At 48.2% G+C, this 20,144-nt stretch overlaps 9 protein-coding genes across 9 annotated transcripts; 4 read left to right on the forward strand and 5 right to left on the reverse strand.

Moving 5' to 3' along the window:
* Window positions 1-1,110: 1,110 nt before the first annotated feature.
* Window positions 1,111-2,006, forward strand: HD556DRAFT_1451424 (uncharacterized protein; the record flags this gene model as incomplete). The annotated part of the gene is made up of 3 exons (XM_041307952.1): window positions 1,111-1,429; window positions 1,479-1,595; window positions 1,669-2,006. 3 exons carry the CDS (start codon window positions 1,111-1,113, stop codon window positions 2,004-2,006), a joined length of 774 nt encoding a protein of 257 aa, XP_041152218.1.
* A 1,735-nt stretch (window positions 2,007-3,741) lies between these two features.
* HD556DRAFT_1462629 (NAD(P)-binding protein) lies at window positions 3,742-5,088 on the reverse strand (the record flags this gene model as incomplete). Its single annotated transcript, XM_041308278.1, has 5 exons — window positions 4,698-5,088; window positions 4,601-4,645; window positions 4,135-4,548; window positions 3,927-4,080; window positions 3,742-3,874 (listed from the first exon to the last, which is right to left on the reverse strand). The coding sequence occupies exons 1-5, from the start codon at window positions 4,735-4,737 to the stop codon at window positions 3,742-3,744; spliced, it is 786 nt and encodes a 261-aa protein (XP_041152219.1). The 5' UTR covers window positions 4,738-5,088.
* Window positions 5,089-7,256: 2,168 nt separating this feature from the next.
* HD556DRAFT_199404 (uncharacterized protein) lies at window positions 7,257-8,055 on the reverse strand. Its single transcript, XM_041309880.1, has 3 exons — window positions 7,792-8,055; window positions 7,605-7,742; window positions 7,257-7,552 (listed from the first exon to the last, which is right to left on the reverse strand). Exons 1-3 carry the CDS (start codon window positions 7,831-7,833, stop codon window positions 7,295-7,297), a joined length of 438 nt encoding a protein of 145 aa, XP_041152220.1. The 5' UTR covers window positions 7,834-8,055; the 3' UTR covers window positions 7,257-7,294.
* A 531-nt stretch (window positions 8,056-8,586) lies between these two features.
* Window positions 8,587-9,466, reverse strand: HD556DRAFT_199438 (uncharacterized protein). Its single transcript, XM_041309881.1, has 4 exons — window positions 9,426-9,466; window positions 9,170-9,377; window positions 9,042-9,118; window positions 8,587-8,991 (listed from the first exon to the last, which is right to left on the reverse strand). Exons 2-4 carry the CDS (start codon window positions 9,252-9,254, stop codon window positions 8,689-8,691), a joined length of 465 nt encoding a protein of 154 aa, XP_041152221.1. The 5' UTR covers window positions 9,255-9,377; window positions 9,426-9,466; the 3' UTR covers window positions 8,587-8,688.
* A 104-nt stretch (window positions 9,467-9,570) lies between these two features.
* On the forward strand, window positions 9,571-10,426 carry HD556DRAFT_199653 (uncharacterized protein). The gene is made up of 4 exons (XM_041309882.1): window positions 9,571-9,635; window positions 9,686-9,936; window positions 9,987-10,143; window positions 10,273-10,426. Exons 2-4 carry the CDS (start codon window positions 9,775-9,777, stop codon window positions 10,338-10,340), a joined length of 387 nt encoding a protein of 128 aa, XP_041152222.1. The 5' UTR covers window positions 9,571-9,635; window positions 9,686-9,774; the 3' UTR covers window positions 10,341-10,426.
* Window positions 10,251-12,136, forward strand: HD556DRAFT_199681 (uncharacterized protein). The gene is made up of 4 exons (XM_041309884.1): window positions 10,251-10,380; window positions 10,434-10,562; window positions 10,618-11,100; window positions 11,154-12,136. Exons 1-4 carry the CDS (start codon window positions 10,374-10,376, stop codon window positions 12,047-12,049), a joined length of 1,515 nt encoding a protein of 504 aa, XP_041152223.1. The 5' UTR covers window positions 10,251-10,373; the 3' UTR covers window positions 12,050-12,136.
* A 1,024-nt stretch (window positions 12,137-13,160) lies between these two features.
* Window positions 13,161-14,109, reverse strand: HD556DRAFT_199693 (uncharacterized protein). Its single transcript, XM_041309885.1, has 3 exons — window positions 14,005-14,109; window positions 13,818-13,955; window positions 13,161-13,765 (listed from the first exon to the last, which is right to left on the reverse strand). The coding sequence occupies exons 1-3, from the start codon at window positions 14,044-14,046 to the stop codon at window positions 13,277-13,279; spliced, it is 669 nt and encodes a 222-aa protein (XP_041152224.1). The 5' UTR covers window positions 14,047-14,109; the 3' UTR covers window positions 13,161-13,276.
* An 849-nt stretch (window positions 14,110-14,958) lies between these two features.
* On the forward strand, window positions 14,959-16,973 carry HD556DRAFT_1426102 (2-oxoacid dehydrogenases acyltransferase-domain-containing protein). The gene is made up of 3 exons (XM_041304625.1): window positions 14,959-15,202; window positions 15,257-15,901; window positions 15,955-16,973. Exons 1-3 carry the CDS (start codon window positions 15,048-15,050, stop codon window positions 16,697-16,699), a joined length of 1,545 nt encoding a protein of 514 aa, XP_041152225.1. The 5' UTR covers window positions 14,959-15,047; the 3' UTR covers window positions 16,700-16,973.
* An 8-nt stretch (window positions 16,974-16,981) lies between these two features.
* On the reverse strand, window positions 16,982-19,001 carry HD556DRAFT_199670 (uncharacterized protein). The gene is made up of 3 exons (XM_041309883.1): window positions 18,898-19,001; window positions 18,807-18,850; window positions 16,982-18,731 (listed from the first exon to the last, which is right to left on the reverse strand). The coding sequence occupies exons 2-3, from the start codon at window positions 18,835-18,837 to the stop codon at window positions 17,344-17,346; spliced, it is 1,419 nt and encodes a 472-aa protein (XP_041152226.1). The 5' UTR covers window positions 18,838-18,850; window positions 18,898-19,001; the 3' UTR covers window positions 16,982-17,343.
* Between the last annotated feature and the right edge of the window lie 1,143 nt (window positions 19,002-20,144).

The raw sequence follows: 20,144 nt of genomic DNA on the forward strand, positions 1-20,144 counted from the left end.
TGATGGTCTGGGAATTGGCCAGTCTAACAGACTCCGCATGGCTGCAGACATCCTGACAATTGTCACCGAAACTTTATTGAGTAGTCATCACAGCGCCCCCCCATGATATCTCTGATGGAATCCGAGCCCGAGGTTTGACTCTATATATATATAGATGCTACGTGCTTTTGTACCGAACAACTATGGCCATCGACTGCTTGCCTCTTCTTGCGCTCAATGTGACTCCTGCGAATGAAGGAAATGACACGCGAATCATGCAGATCTTTGAAAATTCACGGTCATAACACGCATAATCGAATCGTTCTGTTCGAGCTACAACGTCACAAACCGGGCATGAAGCGTTGAAGTTGGACATTCATTTGCTGTGCACGAGGAACGTTGGAACACCCAGAAAAGGTGATTCACAGCAAGGAAGTGACTAATTTTGCGGCAGTACTGCTGTAAGGACCGCAAGGTCTTGTTCCAGTGGAATCAAGTATAATATTTGCACTGACTGGGTGGAAGAATCGCTGGTCCATCGGGTAAAGCCAGCCGGCGATTAGCTTTATGGCAGATTCCATGGAAGAGAACAGAGGACTAATGTGGTTTAATGTAACTTTTCAGTAAACCTCCGTTCCGACTGATTTAGAATGGCTCATTGTATCTGCATGTAGTTGCTATAGCGCAGGCCTGCCATTGCCTATTCCAAATCAATTGGACTCCATCACAAGTAGTGAACCAAAAGGTGACGGTATTAGTCATTTGGATAAAACGCTCAGATTTAATCGGATGATCTTACTTCTTATCTTCCAGCATGTGTGACGATGGATCGATGCAGTTGGTGTCGATAATCGATACGGCCGCTGCTATTACCATTAGTAACCCCCACGCAGAGTTATTCACATTGATTCGGAATTGCGTAAAAATGTATAAAAAAAACAAAGTGTCGCCATACCCAAGGTGCCGGCAATTCATTTCAATGCTTGCAACAAAACATGAGGTCCTTGAATGAGGGCACGCCTGCCAGACGGCCACGGAGCCTATGGATATATCTTGGGTTCAGTTTCTCCACTCTCGCAAGGATTTTCCTCACATTCGCAGTCACCTATAGTCCATAGACGTGAGCCCAGCATGAATTCAACCACACCAACGCTACAAAGCCCGTCGTCCTCACAGCCATGGCAGGTCCCTGACAAAAAATTGATGGGACTAGTCCTGCAGTCATCTCTCCAGTGCCTCGACCGCCTTGACAGCTTCGAGCGTCATATGTGCGAGGAAATACGGGAGATCCGCAGTCACTTTAGAAATATCCTTGACAGCTACCAGTCAAATGTCACAATGACGGATTCGGAAGGAAATGGTAGCATTGTAGACTCCCAGGCCGGACTCGATGGCCGTAATGCTATTCCACCGTTTGCATCTTCACACAACCCCTGCTTGCCAGAGAAAGGTAAGCTGCTGTATACACAGTCTTTCCTTTAAATGCTTACCGTATACAGACTTATTTCTCCACGGCGCCCGAAGATTTGCCGATCATGTAGCGCCACAGTACAGCATGTACTCTGAGAGCTTTCCGGCATTCTGTGACCCGCGTGCCAGCAGATCATCATCAGAGAGTATGGGTACTTGCTTCGGTGACTTTGATATCATTCACAGCTTTTCCTTGAGACACTTACAATGTATCCCTAGATTTATCACTCCGTGACACGTCCGGTTCCGTCCACTGTGAGCCCACTGCACAACCCCTCCAGGGCATTTATTTCAAGGAGTATGTCCCATTAAATGCTTCAGCCAGACCCGACACACAACTGCCTGTTCCCGTTGTGCAGGCTAGCCAAGCAAAGGACAGAGTAAAATGCACTAGGAACGGGTGTTTGACACTCGTCAAAAAGGATAACCTCACTCATCACATTAACGAGGTGCACGAGGGGAAGGTTAAGGCTGTTTGTCCAAGCTGCGGACAGAGGTTCAAGCGCCCGAATCTGATGAAGGAGCATGTCTTTCGGACCGGATGTGGAAGATTCTAGATCGTTGTCTTGTATAACAAAGTCACAAATATCTGTTGAAGTGGTTCCTTATGAGCAAGATGCAATCTAAGATGCTAGTATTCACTTGATACAAGACCACCTTGGTGGTCGAGAGCTTATCCCTGACTTCATTCGCTACTTCGAGCCATCGGGAGAAAGCCCTAGAAATGGATATGAATATATCGAAAGGAACAAGGAAGACGCACCGTTGTTTGTAATGTCAAGTCTTTTCAAGGGAGTAAACTTCGACACAAGGTGAAGGCAATGCTCGAATCGTCCCATTCTTATTGGGACGAATTGATGCGGAGTTACTTAGGGCCCGTTTTGCAACCGCTCGGTTTTCATCCGTTTTCACTTGAAACAGAATGTATATTCATATTCGGTAACGCATTTGTTTCGTTAAACGTCTGTCACGCTGCAGGATAGTGGAATGCACGCGGGGGAAGAGCACTGAACAGCGTGTGGGTATTGCAGGGTAGTTAGCGCCCCGGGAGTGTGGGTGAGGGGCCAACGGTAGGAATCGTATTAGTCATTGGTTGTATCTGATGGGTCTCCATAGTATATAGCCCTCCACACGAATATGGAAATTAGCGCGGAGAGGTAGAAGTACCGACTGCGCTGACAAGAAAAACAGTCACAGGGCGCGTCGACGGGGTGTTCGACCGGCATGTCCCGGGCCATGAACCTCCAAGGCAACTCAGCGGCATTTATTCTTGTTGATCTGCATCACCTTGCAATTCCGTGGCTCTCGAGTTCGCCGTATTAATTTCGGCTCACAAATTACTTCGTGAAGATTCAATGAAGTAAACCGGGGTGCGTGTGTTGAAAACAACATCAAATCTATGAAAATCTACATTTCGGCCGGGTCCTTCAGGCGTGTGAATTTCCTATACGTACCGTTGTCGATCAACACAATTGCAATCTTGATCTTAGCTTGGCCCTGACTGTGACGAAGGCGTCAATCGGATGTCGAAGCCATGCGTAATACAAGTTTACTTGTGCATTAAACTTTGGCTCAGTTCGGAGTGAACCGGTGACACGGAAAGGTGCGAACGCAAGTCACTGGCTAGCGATTGCGAGATTCCTGCTTTTGTGATCACATTCGAGGACACTCCAAGTCAATGCAAATCGAATTCAGACAGGCTAGTATAACCTTGGACATGCCGGCAGTCAAACTTAAGCTTTAAGTGCAGATCCAATAGAAAATAAGCGCGGTAACACCAGCCCCCGACCCTAAGTTCAAATCACCTTCCATAAACGGAGCAGAATCCTCTGTGATATGCACGTGGCATTTCCCTGCTACTGCGACAAAGTTTTCAATTGCTGACTTACGGTGCGTACCGTATTTTAAGTCCAAGCCACGGTGTTCTGGGGGACAGTGTTATCAGTCATGATCATGCATGGGATATAGAACATACAGAGGCGAGCTGGCGTGATACTTACCTTGTTAGAAGCGATCCAAGGAAGGTAAAGATCACAGCAAGATGCTGTCAACCGTAGTGGGTGCAGAGAGCGCCTTGACTGTATTTGTGGCCACTAAATGCACAGCTTGCTGGGTCGTTTCCCTTCAATTGGAAGTACTGGGCAATCTGGTCCGTTTCAGGGTGCTTAGTTACACGATCATCATGTAGAGCTCACAACATATAATTCACGTGTCTGCTGCCCAGTATTTACTTTCATCATGATGTACTGGCCCGAGCCACGATCTTGCATTTGACTCATTCGTAGTCACTGTTCAGATGTCCCCTACACAACCGCCTTCTACAAAGATTACTTGCCCTGTCACATGTCCCGAGATCACAGATGAAGACACTACCACTATTTGGTTTGCAACGTCCAGAGGTGTCCCAAGTTTTTTCAACGGAGTGCTGATAAAGAAGATAAGCCACTAAGTAGGTGAACAGAATGACCACGACTCACGCCGCTAATACAGGTCCGCTGACGGCTGGATCATTCAGGGCCTCTTGTACCATCGGCGTCGGAACCCATCCAGGTGCAATACAATTCACACGTCCCCTGGGTGCGATCTTCACGATCTCACTCTTGAGTGTCGTCGTCAAGCCATACATCATCGCTACCAATATCTGCGCTCAGCACATAACTGATTCACGACAAGCATAAAACTCACCGCTCTTGCTGATAGCATAATCGCCGTGATTCGCTTCGCCATACTTACCTGATGTGCTCCCGATGAGCACAATCGCAGCCCTATCTTTCATGCTTTCTGTTGCTGCACGCAAGTGGCGCAAGAACTCATGACAGACCAGGAAGCTTGAGGTGAGGTTTGCACTGATGGTGTGGTCCCATTGTTCAATGGTCATATCGATGATAGGTGCGTCCTGGGGCGACCATATGCCATGGTTGACCACGATTGCTGCCACAGGGCCGAACGGCGTCCCTGAGAGCGCGTCGAACATACTCTTCACGGCACACTCAGAGGAGAGGTCTGCCTGTGCGCATTGGAGTGCAGGGAAGTTGGCTTGGAGATTCTGGATGGGTTTGGAGTTGGAGTTGTAATGTGCAGTCACATTTGCGCCGAGGGCTGAAGAGTGATGTCAGTCACATCTCTGAAGGCACAGAAATGATGGAATTACACAGGTAGAGTTTGACGGTCTCAAGGCCAATGCCTCCACTTGCGCCTGGAACGAGGATGAGGAACTCATGAGTGAGCTGACGGGGGAATGACTGAACCTGTTACAAGGACATGAATATTTTTCAGCCCTAAATCCATTGTCCGACTCTGATTATCGAGGAAACGAGGTCAGGATAAGTCGAGTTATTTCCACAGTGATCAATCCCACGAATTCGCGTTTCCCAAGCCGAAGGGTCACTGACGCCAAGCGAGAAGCCGCAGTATGCGTTCGCAAGCACACCCGTCGATGCGTGCGTGTTCTTCAGTTCTATACGGTATCGCTGCCACGCATGTCTAGGGAAGCAGCTCCTGTCATGAACTTTGGGTTGTTTTGCCACCTAAGTACTTGCTGTTTCGGTTGTGTTGAGCTTTGTTACAAGCTATTTTGACTGAGATAAGACTAGGTGCAGGTGGTACAAACCGTCAAACTGCCTCCGACGTCGTCCCGTCTAGTGCTGCCGTGGTCCGGTTCGGTCCGGTTCAGAGGGTCCTGGACGAGAACCGAGAACTGAACCATGGTCCGGTTCTGCAAAATCTTCGAACCCTGAACCGGACCACAGAGAATGGTTCTCTGTGGTCCGGTTCGGTTTTTTTCTGGTCCGAACTCGAACCGAACCCGAAAATTTTCAATGGTGAGCGCGAAAAAAAAACATTGAAATACTACTTTACACATCGAGTAGCTACTCCAATGACATAGCTACTGTTAAGAACGTGCTCAAGGGTCGGATCCGAAGGGCTTGGCTTCAGCTCGTGCGCTGCGCCCCTTACCCGAGTACGTGCCCCTAACTTCCGAGGGTTGTCGAACGATGTCCGAAGGTTACCGGACGATGTCCGGAGGGCGTCGGGCGATGTCCGGAGTCCGATGTCCGATGCGCGGGAATTCCGGCGGACGTTCGGAAACAAGAGATAAGACTAATCCGGACGAAGTCCGAACTAGAAAGGAAACAGCGGAGGACTACCAGAGGTAGAGGCGGAGGTGTCAAGTCTATAGGAGTCGATCCTAAGACGAGCGGAGGTCGACGAGAGAGAAACTCAAGTCGGACGGAGGAGAGAATGAGCAGAGTCTAATATGATATTCGAACTGAGGAAACTACAGAGATTGTACAGGGGTTTATATACTACTGAGGACATAACGGAGAACAGTAAGTGCAGTGCGAAGCTATGTAAAGCTATGAAGAAAACATATGGGACAACTATCACTAGTCTATCGGAACTTAGTAAAATGAAGACGGAAATGAATAAGGAACGGAAAATAAAGTGTACTAACTGATAAGGGAAATACCAAAGGGATAAGGCGCGGAAGTTAGACGCGGGTCGGATCCGGACGATACATAGAAGTCAGGCCGGATCCGGAAATCCGGAAATGATGAGTGTGATAGGTCCGGGTCCGGAACGTGGGATATGACACCGACCCCCAAATCTTGACGCATCCGTAAGAGCATATATATGTGAAATTTTATTCACGCCGCTAACTGTACCCTCAGCACTGTGAGCCCAGGCGTCGATATCTTCGGAGATGGCAACATGGAGGTTGCTGTTAGCGAGTTCGAAAAGCAGCATATATGCAGTTATTATTGCGAATGGCCAGGTTTCGGCCTACAATCTTTCGCAAAGCAGGCAGATGGTAGCATAGATGACACTGCCAATTCTGCCGCCAATGGTAGCGTAGATGATGACGCTGAGCCTGCTGCTGATGGTAGCGGCAGGGATGATGCTGATGTCTCTTGAGTAATATTCAGTTTGCTGTATCATATCTTTGGCTGGCCAGGCTGAGCTTGTATGTTATTTCGACGTTCTCGATATTTGATTATTATGCTCTGCAACAATTGACCCAGTGGTAAAAACCCATAAACACCAAACCAGACGTCCAGTGCAAACCGACGACAGACGACGCAGGGGTGCACGAAGTCCTCTTACCTATTATGGCTACGTGACGCTGACTAAAGGAGCGCGGCTGTTAGGCTTTCCATAATCGGTGATTCATTAGGCAACCGTGAAATGATTTGTGATAGAGGAACGTGCTGTGAGGATCTACGTGTAACAATGTTTGTGGACAAACAAGCCGCCAGTGACACCGTGACACGCAGAACAAGCACAACAAGCACAACAATCCCTCAACGTTGCAAAAAGTCATTGATTGTTAAGAGGTAGGTGAGTATGTATGAGGCTGAAAGCACAAGGGGCAGGAGGAAGTGTGCGGTGCGACGTGCCTAAAGTCGAGCACAATACGATTCTATGACTCTGACTAGCTCTGTTCAACCATGGATAGGAATGTTGCGATCTCGTCGTCTCCTTCTGAGTCGCCATATTGGAAGAGCAGTAAAAACACGTCGGACGAAATTATTTTCTCAGAAGACGATGGAGGAATATGCACACGAGATTCCAGACTCTCATCTTTCCAACAAAAGGCAGGTAATGCGTGTTGTTATATCAATCCTCGCCATTATCAACACTCGGTACCGTTTTCATTTCTACCTACCTACAAATACCATTTGTTCCTGCGCATCGCAACCTTCCTCAGTTGACTTCGCACGTCCACTGAGGTTAGTACTACCTTCGTACATAGTTCCTACTTACTGACACTACCTGTAGCTACTGCTACAACAGGTACATACCAATACACGTTAGTTGACTTCGCACGTCCACTGAGCTACTGCTACAACAATGCGTATGGTAGGTCCTGTAATCTCGGCAGCGATGCATCCCAGCTACTAGGGGTTGGCGAGCCATGGGATGGTGACGCAGGTGACTTGAGAGAGGGGGGGACTGAACCCATGTCTATTGGATGAAGCAGCTTGGATTCATGTTGTTTATGGATAGCGGACTTAGGAAGTGGGATATGTTTGGACTTGGGAAGCTGGAATAATGCTCGCGCATCTCGGAATGCTGGATGCCACATCTCGATGTGCTTGAACTAGAATATCTGGTGTTAATCATTGAAGAGTTGGATAAAAAATATAGGTGACCTTGTCCTCTAGTTGTAGTAATTTATCTTGAATATGTTGTTCAGACCGACCCTTTTGCTTTTTCCGCGCAATGTATAATATCACTGCGTCCCGGACTGTCTTGACATCTGTTCCAGAATTGGCCAGAACCGTGAAGACCTATGACTTATGAGGGTGTTTTCAATGATTCAGGGTGACGAATACGCACTTCCATCATTGTATCCCCTTTGAAGAAGCCAGCTGCGTCCATCCTTCGGTCCTAAATACGTTACTAGCCTCTTCAATGGATTAAGATGGTGCAAATTGACCGTTGTACACGATAGAGGTAGACGCTATATAGGTAAGTGGGGAAATTATATATCAAGCTTGCAAGATATACATACATCTTTGCATACCCAACTCTGAGCCTGTCGTGTGTCAGTGTTCCTGAGTAGCTGATCGTATCAAGAACCATAAAGCCACGGCTCACAGATTTAAGTATCCTCTGACCAAAAAGAGGTTCTTTGTTGCGAATTTGTACGTATAACGCACGTTCGTCAGTCAGGGGAACGCCCAGTTGTATTCGCTGCGGGGGAATGGAAGTTTTCACTCGAGGGCGAGACCGAATATTAAATGATGAGTATTATTCGCTTCCCTGCACAGAACGTAGGAGCAATTTGGAATATTAATACAGCTGGCTGATAAATTAGTAACAATGAAACCCGAGGCCTGGAAGTCCAAGCTGGGCAAATCCAACTACGTACTGTTTTATATAAGGATCGTAACGTTCCGTGTGACGCGGGGGGGAAATATGGTTATTGGGGAACAAGGCATATCTGTACGATTAGTCGAAGGTGAATTAGAATCCCGCAAAACGAGTCTAAAGCAGTGTTGTCACAAATCGATTATCGAAACCGATTGACTGTACACGCAGTCAAGTTACGCTCGCGTCTCCGCGAACAAGGAATTCCAAATCGCGACGTCTTCGCGCCGCTGAATAAGGATGAAGAGTGAGGCTGATAAGAGTATATGATGAGGCTCTGGGACACGTAGAAGTAGTACATCGTATGGTTTCAAAAGGAAGAGAGATACGGGAGATATAGATTTCACGCGCAGCAAGATAAGTTCAAGAGGCCGTCGATGCCACACACCCCATGCTGATTCTGCGGGTTACGTGATGGCAGGATGAACACGTGGTCGTCAGGCTCTGAGTCGTCACTATACTCGGAGAGTGAGGACAATGCTGTATCGCGGCGGGATGAATGAACATGAGATGGAGAGTGATATCCGAAGTCGTCCCCACTGCAACCCGATGCATAGCACCGAGTGAGTGAAGTGACGACTGCTGCCAGCAGCTCTTCTCTCTCTCAGCGAGCCTCAGAATTGCCCTCGAGATCATCCAGGAACATATACACGTCCTCGACACCATCTTGCAGTAGCTTCTCAACTTTGTAGAAAATAATTGCTATGTAGACTCACAGCGACCTGGAGGGCAGCATGGCGATCAGTGGTCAAAACACCATGATTGAGCGTTGGATTTGACTTTGAACGGTAGACTGAAACCGCGGCATTGCGTCAAGTCTTTTCACAGAATTCTACCAACGAACTTACGATGATGTCCTTGCCAGTGAATGCACGAGAGTAAGGAATGCTGCTTTTCACTTGGGTACCGCAAGGCACCTTGTCGCGCATGCGGACGGCCAAATGCGATAGCAAGCTGAAGTTCACAAATCTGTCTGGATCTGGATCATCGCTCTCAGAGTCAAAGTAATCTTCTTCTTCTTCTTGTTGGTAGCCAAGCGGAGGGCCAGCAGACTGATGATGGAACTCAGTATATTATCGAGCCAGGGAGAGAGAACTAACTAAGGATGTTCCGAGCGACGGTGGTAGAACTTACCTTCATTCGGATGCTGCAACTTTGCAGAATTCGACTGGTTACGGCTGCGCCGCGGTCACGTGGTGCGGCTGTGTGACGGATGGACCCGGGGCCCAGGCCGATCAAAGAGCCCTCTAAAGCCTCCTACTATCTGAAACAAAAAAGAATCATTATCTGTAGAAATCCGTTCCCCTATCGTACGTACAGTATATCTCTGAAAGCTCATTGCTTCTCACCACCGTCACAGGCTGCTTGGCTTGGTTAGCGCATTGTCGTTGCAGCACTCACTGCGGTCACCGCTCGAGACACTACTATTATTCTTAAGCTCAACGTCAGATGTACAAACTCAACTGCATTGTCTTGGGCGATGATCCTTGCCATATTTTCTCGGTCAACGTTGCGCGGACGCAGAGTGTTTATGACCTCAAAAAGGTCATCAAAGACAAAAACAAGCCACAGTTTGACCATGTTGACGCTACCCACATCGACCTATGGCAGGTGAGTGATGATACCTACGATTGGATGTTCATAATCTGATATTTTGGAAGGTCGACCTGCCTGTCGACGAGACGATCGAGCACAATCTTAACAATCTTACACTTGACAAAGAGAAACGCCTATGGCCTCTGACGAAATTGCAGAAAGTTTTCTCTGAAATACCTGAGGATGAACACCTGCATATTGTTATCCGGGCCGCACCTGTCGGTGGGTTGTCTTTCGATATTGCCACCCTTTCCTCCTTACTGATCGTGGTCTGACTTAGTGTCTTTTGAACCGATCCACCTCAAACTTAACTGCTTTGTCTTGGGCGATCATCCTCGCCATGCATTTCAGGTCAAGATTGCACCGAGAGAGTGTGTCAGCGCCCTCCAAAAGGTTATCAAAGAACAGAGAAAGCATAGATTGGATGGTGTCGATGCTAAGGCTCTCAAGCTATGGAAGGTGAGTAATAGATACTCGAGAGGTCTAATGCTGATGACCTGATCATTTGGAAGGTCAAGATCGATTGGAACGACCTACACTTACTCGACACGATCGGAGACCAAGGCGTGGAGTTGAAGCCGTTAACCGAACTGTCCGAAGTATTCACGCATGGACTAGAGCGTGGATGTATTCATGTCGTCGTACAACACATTCCAGCTGTCGATCGACGACTCGCTTATCTCAAGAAGGGCGCAGGTACTCCGTCAGCTGGCGCAACACCATCCGCATTCTCTATAAAGCAGGACGAGCAAGAGTACCTTTGCAATCGTCCTCGCAGAGCTGCGGACCCTATTCCAGTTACTCTTCTCGAGCCTATCTTCGCCAAGTTCGTGGACGATTGTCAAAATCATCAACCAACTGTCTGCGATAACGACTTTGTTTGGCAACTTTCGCAAATTATGTCTTCCTTCCATCCCGATGAGCTCACGCGGATGCTGGTATTCCGGCAAGTGCTCCGCGACTACGTTGGCTCGACAAATTTTACGACAGACGGACATCTTTTGTCCACCAACGGACAGTTTGTGCAGGTGATATTGGAGGTGAGGAACGAGATCGGAAGCGGCGCTACCGAACCATTCGCGGAGGCAATGTTGTACTACCGCAAGTTTATGGAAGACTCGAAGATTGAGATAGTGAAGCTCCGGTCTGTCATTCCATGCATCCATATCATTGTCTTCGGTTAGTTTATTTCATCAGATTCATTGCTAAAGCTCTTTATTGACCACAACTAGGGGCATGCATTGGCTTTGTAGGCTCTGTTTTCACAGAAAAGGTCCAGTCTGATGTCCTGGTCCCTATCATTCCTCTGTTTTGGCATTCAACAGACCTCAGTATGCAAGTGATGGCGGCTCGTACTTTCGGGGCTCTCAAAATCGCCATCGAGAAACTCACAAATCTGTACTCCCATCCAATTCCGTCCCTCGAACCAAAAGATCCACCTCTAGGATGTCCTTATCCTCGGAGTTATACCAATTCAACCGGTCATATTCAGCAATTCTCGTATGATGAGACTCAAGCCCTCAGGGATAAACTTATCTTCTTCGGGGAAACCGTCGGCGATGCGGCTGGGAGCAAGATATGTATCAAGTTCGTCAGGCACTATTCCCCTGAAGCCCACGAATTCTGTGCCAGCAAGGGGCACGCTCCCAAACTTATCGCCTACAATCCTTTACCCGGCGGCTGGAATATGGTGATTATGGACGTCATTGATATTGATAAGGATTACTTCTCGCAACGGCCTGGCTCATATAGACTGCTCAGTGAGATAGCTGTTTTGGACCGCCAGCCGCTGAAGGAGGCCATCACCTCTCTCATCCGGGAGCTACACGATTACAATGGCGGCTACGTTCATGGCGACCTTCGGGATACCAATTTCGTTGTGAGAGACAACAAACACTTCATGTTGCTCGATTTCGATTGGGCTGGACCGATACAGAAGACCCATTATCCTATGCTTGTTAATAGGATAGATATTCGACGTCCTGATGGTGCGTTGGATGGGAAGAAGATTGTAGCGGAGCATGACTTGGATATGCTGAATTATCTATTTCATCCTGAGCAAGATGGTCTGGAGCCGGCTGCAAAGCCCCGCCGTATATATTTCAATGGCCATCTTATTGGTTCATAGCATCGTTGTATCACCAAAACTTAACACTAGTCCGTTTTGTTTTATAAAGCTATCATACAGTGACTTTGGGAGAATGGCGACATAGATTAGTATCTGTTGTATTAAGTAGTTAGCCAAATCGATTATTACCGATGCGCATGCCATTGGTGTATCTGAATAAAATTATACCCATGCATGACCTCTCTGATCTCAGCAGTCGATCCTCGTATCGCGTATGAACTCTTGTTAACTCTCCCTCTATTCAGTACCTCCTTCGGGTCCGCCGCCGCCTCTCCATGCTCTCATGTGGACACCTGCGACTCCGTTAACAACCTGCACCCAATACCGACCCTTCTTGGCTGAGTCCATCCTTCGGTCCTAAATACGTTACTAGCCTCTTCAATGGATTGAGATGGTGCAAAATTTGAGTCGACCGTTAACCAGTACACGATAGAGGTAGACGCTATATAGGTAAGTGGGGAAATTATATATCAAGCTTGCAAGATATACATACATCTTCGCATACCCAACTCTGAGCCTGGCGTGTGTCATAGTATCCCTGAGTAGCTGATCGCATCAAGGACCATAAAGCCACGGCCCACGGAATCCTCTGACCGAAAAGAGATCCTTTGTACGTATAACGCACGTTCGTCAGTCAGGGGAACGCCCGGTTTTATCCGCTGCGGGGGAATGGACGTTTTCACTCGAGGGCGAGACCGAATATTAAATGATGATTATTATTTGCTTCCCTGCACAGAACGTAGGAGCAATTTGGAATATTAATACAGCTGGCTGATAAATTAGTAACAATGAAACCCGAGGCCTGGAAGTCCAAGCTGGGCAAATTCAACTACGTACTGTTTTATACAAGGATCGTAACATTCCGTATGACGCGGGGGAGAAATACGGTTATTAGGGAACAAGGCATATCTGTACGATTAGTCGAAGGTGAATTAGAACCCCGCAAAACGAGTCTAAAGCAGTGTTGTCACAAATCGATTATCGAAACCGATTGACTGTACACGCAGTCAAGTTGCGTTCGCAGCTCCGCGAACAAGGAATTCCAAATCGCGACGTCTTCGCGCTGCTGAATAAGGATGAAGAGTGAGGCTGATAAGAGTATATGATGATGAGGCCCTGGGACACGTAGAAGAAGTAGTACATCGTATGGTTTCGAAAGGAAGAGAGATGCGGGAGATATAGATTTCGGGATAAGTTAAAGAGGCCGTCGATGCCACACACCCCATGCTAATTCTGCGGGTTACCTGATGGCAGGATGAACACGTGGTCGTCGAGCTCTGAGTCTTCACTATACTCGGAGAGTGAGAACAATGCTGTGTCACGGCGGGATGAATGAGCGTGATATGGAGAGTGATATCCTGGTTCATCTTGTTTGCTTGTACTATCCCAGCTTAGAGGTGAAGGCGAGTTGGCAGTCGATATTACTGATGTAATAGACGGCACTGATGAAGGACGAGTTGATGCTGAAGACGACGTGTACATGGATGCTGAAGACGACGTGTACATGGATGCTGAAGACGATGTGTAAGTTGATGCGGAAGAAGCAACTGGACTCGATAGTGCCATTGAAGACGCCTCCCGCTCCAACTGGCGACGCTCCTCGTTTGCACGCTCGCGAACAATGGACATGGGCATGGGGATGTGATCAGATTTGCGAAGCTGGAATAACGCTCGAGCGTCTCTCCAAGCGGGATGTAATGCCTCTATGTGCATGAACTAACACTCGTTGTCAACGTCTGTCAACACGCCGAGCACAAGACAAACAAACCTTGAGCTCTAATTTTCCTAATTTTTCGTGTATGTATTGTTCAGAATGCCCCTTTTTCTTTTTGGCCACAATGTACATGATCACTGCCTGTCGGACAGCGTTGATATTATGGCCGGAGGTCGCGATGGCTGTAATGACCTTCTAACCATGAGAGAGATTTCATTTGCATATGCCTATAGAGACTCACTTCTATGCTTGTACTCATCTTGAAGAAGCCACTTGGAGCCATGCTTCGAGAATGTATCCTTGAGGACTATGTATGTGGGGTGAGGGGGTTAAAGTGCTCGAAGCATGGACGTACGGACCCAATAAGAAGCACCAATGAGAGGCTATTTTTTAGCCAAAGCCTAGAGGCTGTCCTGGACCTTTACGAGAGTCTGACTCAGCCAACTGAGCGGAAAGAAAGCAGTCATTCCTGAAACACTACATTCGACAGGGCCTCAAGATACATTTAGATCACGGCGGGTCTCGGTCTAGGCTAATGACAACAAAGTCACAGCATAACCACAGCATGATGCCATTGACTATTGAGTCACGTTCCTCGAGGTGTGAGAAGACCGAATCTGCCCTGCCGACAGAAAGAAAAAACATCACGGCCCTGTACACAAGTACAGTAAGAGTCTTGTCCTAAACAATTATGTGGCAGCGCATCCAATCTTGGCGTGAAGCTTGACTATCTGAAACCTTGGTTTTACGTTCAATGTGCAAAGATCATATTGCGGGACTTGTAGCCTGATGGCAGCTGCAACTGTGCCGCAGGCCCGCAGCAAGCCAACGCAGACAGCTGGGTCTCTTGCAACATCGGTATGAATTGGTAACACGTCCTGTGTTTACAACCTCCGTGCACAACGCAATCACGTCGCGGACTTGGATCTAGAGGGCGAATCACGATAACTTGGGCTCAAATATGATGGGAAATGACGCACGGAACAAGATTGATTGAGTGGTCCTATAGCATTGTGCCACGATAGTAGGACGTAGTGACGGTGGGCTGTCATTTGAAACGCAGTGCTGTTGTAACCAAAAACATCCTGTGTGGAAAAGCGCCGCATGGCTATACACCTAACAAAAATCCAAGGACATCCGGAACTTCTGCAGAAAGGTCAAGTCAAGCTGTGGAAGTGAACCGGACTCAACGTATCGGTGATTATGTAATCACATGTATTTCATTTCTAGCCCGATCGGATCTAGCAGAGCTTGTTCATCTATCTTCCCCGCACAGTACTTACCATGTTCATCCGCCCTCTCCGCCGCCTTCTCACTCGTCCAACTGCCGTCTCACACTTCCATACATTTCCACCATCCTTATCTTCGAGGAAAATTCTACAGAGCTTCAAGCTTGCTGATATTGGCGAGGGTATCACAGAGTGTGAAGTCATCAAATGGTGCGTCGGCCGGACCTTACAAATATCATGCTCCCCACTGAGCTCATAATTCAGGAATGTCAAGGAACTTGGCGCCATCCAAAGCTTTGATCCTTTATGCGAGGTCCAGAGCGACAAAGCCAGCGTCGAAATCACAAGCCCGTTCGATGGTATAGTGAAAGAGATTCTGGTGAAGGAAGGTGAAGTTGCAAAGGTTGGCCAAGGACTCTGTGTGATCGAGGTTGATGAGGAATTGTCGGATAGCGAAAGTGCAGAGCAGATAGAACCTGCCTCATCGGCTTCACCAGTGCCGTCGCCAATAATTCCAAACTCCAAAGTTGTGGAAGATGCTGTCTCTCGGGCCGAACAGATCCGTGAGGAACCGTCTGCACCCAGAAGACCACACCCCATGGACCCAAACTACTCACCTTCTACTCCCGATGTTAACCGTGAGAACGTGCTCGCAAAGCCTTCAGTCCGTCATTACGCTCGCCAGTCCAAGGTTGACCTTGCACTTCTCTCGGGCAGCGGACGTGACGGACGTATCGAGAAGAAGGATATTGATGCATTCCTATCACAGCAAGCCTCTTCTGTTTCAGTAGACCTCGGTTCAGTTGCACCACGAGCGCAAACCGAACAAGACGTGATTGTCGAGCTTGGTCGGACACGTTATGGCATGTGGAAAGCTATGACTCAGAGTCTTGAGGTTCCACACTTTGGGTATGATTTCGTCCTTTCAATTATCATTCGCTGTCACTCATCATCTGTATCAGCTACTCGACTTCCCTCGATCTCACATCTCTCCATTCTCTTCTCCCAACACTCAATTCGCATATACCTGAACATTTTGATCCCTCCAAATCATCATCACTCCCAATTAACCCTTCCGCTCTGCATCCCGCGCCATCTCCTCCTCCCGTACCAGAAAGCGCCCAATTCACCCGTCTCACATACCTCCCCATACTCATAAAGACGCTTGCAAAGGCCATGATGGCATGGCCCGTGCTCCGTTCCTCCATAACGCTAGGTAGCGTAAATGGGGGAGGCAAGCCTACCCTTACCATCCGTCCGCACGCGGACATCGCTGTTGCTCTGAGCACCCCGACAGGTCTATACACACCTGTCATACCCCATGCAGATACGCACAGCATCTACAGCCTATCTTCACAACTCAAGCATCTTTCTTTCCTCGGCCGTCAAGTACCATGCGCACTCACGATGAACGAGATGCCGAAACGTGGTGCAACGGTCACGATATCAAATATAGGTGCAATCGGCGACGGAGAGTACGCACACCCTGTTTTAGTACCTGGGGGTGGTGTCGCGATCGTGGCCATAGGCAGAGCAAGATGGGTGTGGGACGTCAGTAAGAGTGACCGTGGGGAGAGGAGGCTCAAAGTTGGCGTGAGCTGGAGTGCGGATCATCGTGTGCTAGAGGGTGCAGAGTTGGCTGCGTTTGTGGAGTCTTGGAGGGCATATGTCGAGGCACCTGAACGACTTATCGGAGAAGGAATATGAGCCTAGTTCAGATGCTCGATGGAGGCTGTATTTTTAACATCTGGACTTCCACGTTATCGTTTTGCAATCATGGTCGGGAGCAAGAATACTGATATCACGATTTCATACATTGACACTGTTCATATCTACCACTGCATGATTGGTCCTGAGGCATGCGCATGCAATTGCCATGTGAGTACTTTGTCGACACATGATGCGAATAGGTCGCGGCACTTTGCAATATTGATTATCTACGTCGTTTAATTATAACCATGCGACAGGTTGCCCTTGTAACAGAAATGGTCGAAGCCAGATTATCGCCACAAAGTGCTTGATCATAATACATCCGAGACCGATTCATAATGATTTTGCTAATCTATGTCCGATAAAAACGAGTGTTTATTATACATTTGGTAGGTATGCTACAGGTGATTCAGCTCTATCGTACGGATATACTAACATGCGACCTTGACGGAAATGAGGGAATGCGTGGGCATACAGATACACTATATAGTGTGACGTGAAGGACATTACATACGTACAAAGGCAGGGAGAATGGGCGTTAAACTGTTGGTGATAAAGGGGAACGTGTAGGGAAGAACGAGTGACTGACGAGCGCCGCGTGAAATTGATCAATGATGCTGCGGCTTCCCTCGCCAAGCCTCTTAACAAGTGGCGTTCCCTAAGATCATGGCCTCGACACCAGCAGCCCTCAACAGGTGCACGAGCTCGTGCGTTGCGTCATCACTGTCGGCAGCATTCGCAACTACGATGACACGCATCGATGGAGAATTGGAATTGCGAACGATACCGACTGGAAGAGAAGCTAACAACGCAGCGATCGTCGGGCCCGTATCGTTGAATTTCAAGTCAAGAAGACTCGGACAAAGCGCCGCGGCGATTAGGTCTGGAACGATTGCTTGTAAGTTCGGTTTGTCCAGACCGGACAGTACGAGATGGTCGAGAGTCGCGGTTTCCTGCAAAAAGCAGCGCAAGGAAACTCCGCATGATGTAAGGCCGTGAAGTTCCAAAGAACGAAGTGAAGATAAGGGATATGGTCCGCACGTTGCGCATGGGAATGGATGAAACGAAGTTGTGCACGAGTAGTGAGCTGCTGTGAGGTATTCCAAAAGACGGGACGAATCGCAAGGGTGCGACGGATCTAGTGAAGAAGAAATATCCTCCAGCGAGAGCGTTTCAAGTGCGGGGAGGTAAAAGAGCGACAAGAGATCAATAGCATAATCGACGTCGATGAATCCGAAGGCGAAATCTCGTAAATGTGGAAGGTATAGAGTGCGCTGCTTGGGCGCAACGTTTACGTCTATCTGAGGACCCCATCCCAAGATGCTCAATCGCTCGAGTTCAGGACATGCAGATATGATGTCACAGAACTCGTGCAATGTCGGCATCACCTCGCTCGCGTGGTACTTGAGTTCAAGTTCCAAGAGACCCGACAATCCCGAGTTTGTCCAGTTCACGTGTACACCGGCAAGGGAGACCCGACGAAGGCTGTGGAATGCAGAGCCTCCCCCGAACCAGGAGACTGGATGCCTCATTGCAGAAGGACGGAAGAGCTCGCCCTTTGCAGCAAAGAAGGCGTTACAGCGGGAAAGAAGGACATCCTGTAACATAGGAGCTGATTTTATGCGGGAGGTATAGGAGAGGAAGGTAAAAATAGGAGCCCAGGTGTCGGTGAGAAGTTCGACCTTCTGCCACCGGTGCGCATAGGGCAGAATAAGTCGCATGACATTTTCCATATTTTGCCAGCCGAAGCAATGTGACGCTTCGTCCCAATTCCATGCGGGATCTCGGAAATCCATGTATAGGTGCAAAGGGCGAGAGCGGGAACGCGCGAGCCAGTCGACGGTGCGAAAGAATTGAGTGCGACGAGTGGGAAATGTAAGAACAATGACGGTCCATAATGATGAGGTTGAAAGAGATACGTTTCTCCAGCGTTGACAAACATGTGAGATTGTGGTGGCGTGAAATATAGCGTCATAACAGTCGTGAAAATCGTGTGTTGCAACATGAAAGATGGCAGATAACAGTTCGTCTGGAATTGTTGAGATTGAGGTTCCATGCAGATAGCGTCCTGCATTTAATTTGCGAACGTTGACGAAAGAGTCACCTGACACACTGTTCAACGTCACAGAAGGCATCTGAAACAAAAGTCTGTCATCATGGATTGAGGTGGACGATATCAGAATTGTTGTACTGACCTTGAGGGGAGCACGAAATGGTGTGACAGTCAACCTGACGGTCAGTCGGAAGTGTCTGGACGTGGGGGGAGGTAACCCATTTATTAAAAGGTTCAGCGCTTCGTAATCCGGTTACCCGTGATTGGCGTAAATATCCGGAAATTGAAAATAAGATGTGCGGTGTACGGATATGGCAGGTGCTTACCAAAGATGGCGGGAGTAGACAGCGTGTAGGATGGCATCATGGCATGTGCCTGCGCTTCTCCAAGAGTCATGGGTGCCTGCATATATTCAGTAGGTCCTTCGTCTCACGCCCAATGTCAGTCTAAGATATCGCCAAGTGTAGGAAATCTGAACAGCCTTCGACTCCCGCCCTTTTTAGCACAAGGTCTGCCTCGAGGCAGGGACAAACCTGTCATCGCTGGCGATTACGTTGCATCCCGATGTTCAAATAGTTTCAAACTCCGATGGAGGGAAATCGTCGTTTAATGCTAGGGGCTACATGTTCCAATCATTCATGAGCGCTCGAGCGGTGATCATTGTTGCAACAAAAGCTTTGACAACAGGGAGCCGCTGTTCCGAAAACTGTGGATAGACTGTGAGAAATCAAAAATTGCATAGGTATGCGATAGGCGATGCCTCGTGCATGTAGCCGGAAGAATCACCCTAGAATCTTGCGAATAGGCCAACAATGGCCCCACATAGGCTAACTCAGCAACGTGAGCCACTGTTCCATCGAACACGCAAAAAAAATATCAATGGTCTGTGGGCGACTGTTTTCCATCAAACATGTGCATGTCATAGCGCGAGTTTGCCTCGTGCATGCAACCGGAAGTATCACCCTAGTTTTTTCTGTGTCGCTTGTGGAAACAAAGGGATCACAGGATGTAATACAGGCAGCCGTTATTTATTAAATGGCGATTTTAAACTAGCCAAATGGATATTCAGAACGATCGACGGCAACATAAAGAGAAGAATAGCACGAACAAAATTAAAACGGTCTGTTATAGAGGGTATTCCCCCCATGCCTCATGCCCGCGATCAGCTGAACGCGTATTGATGGCTGAGGTGATTGCGGGAGGCTGTAGATGCACTGACGATGAAATCGGCAGCATGTCGGATAAACCAAAGGATACCGGAGGGAAGTTGTTGTATTTTCCTCGGCAAGAAGAAAATCAATGGTTGGTAGACCGTAGTGGATGCCAACACCCACGCTGGCATCGGGTAACATCCACGCAGCTTTCTGAGACACGGGTTGGGCATAGCAG

Source organism: Suillus plorans, assembly GCF_016647745.1.
Source record: "Suillus plorans strain S12 chromosome Unknown HD556scaffold_130, whole genome shotgun sequence".
Classification (NCBI taxonomy): domain Eukaryota; kingdom Fungi; phylum Basidiomycota; class Agaricomycetes; order Boletales; family Suillaceae; genus Suillus; species Suillus plorans.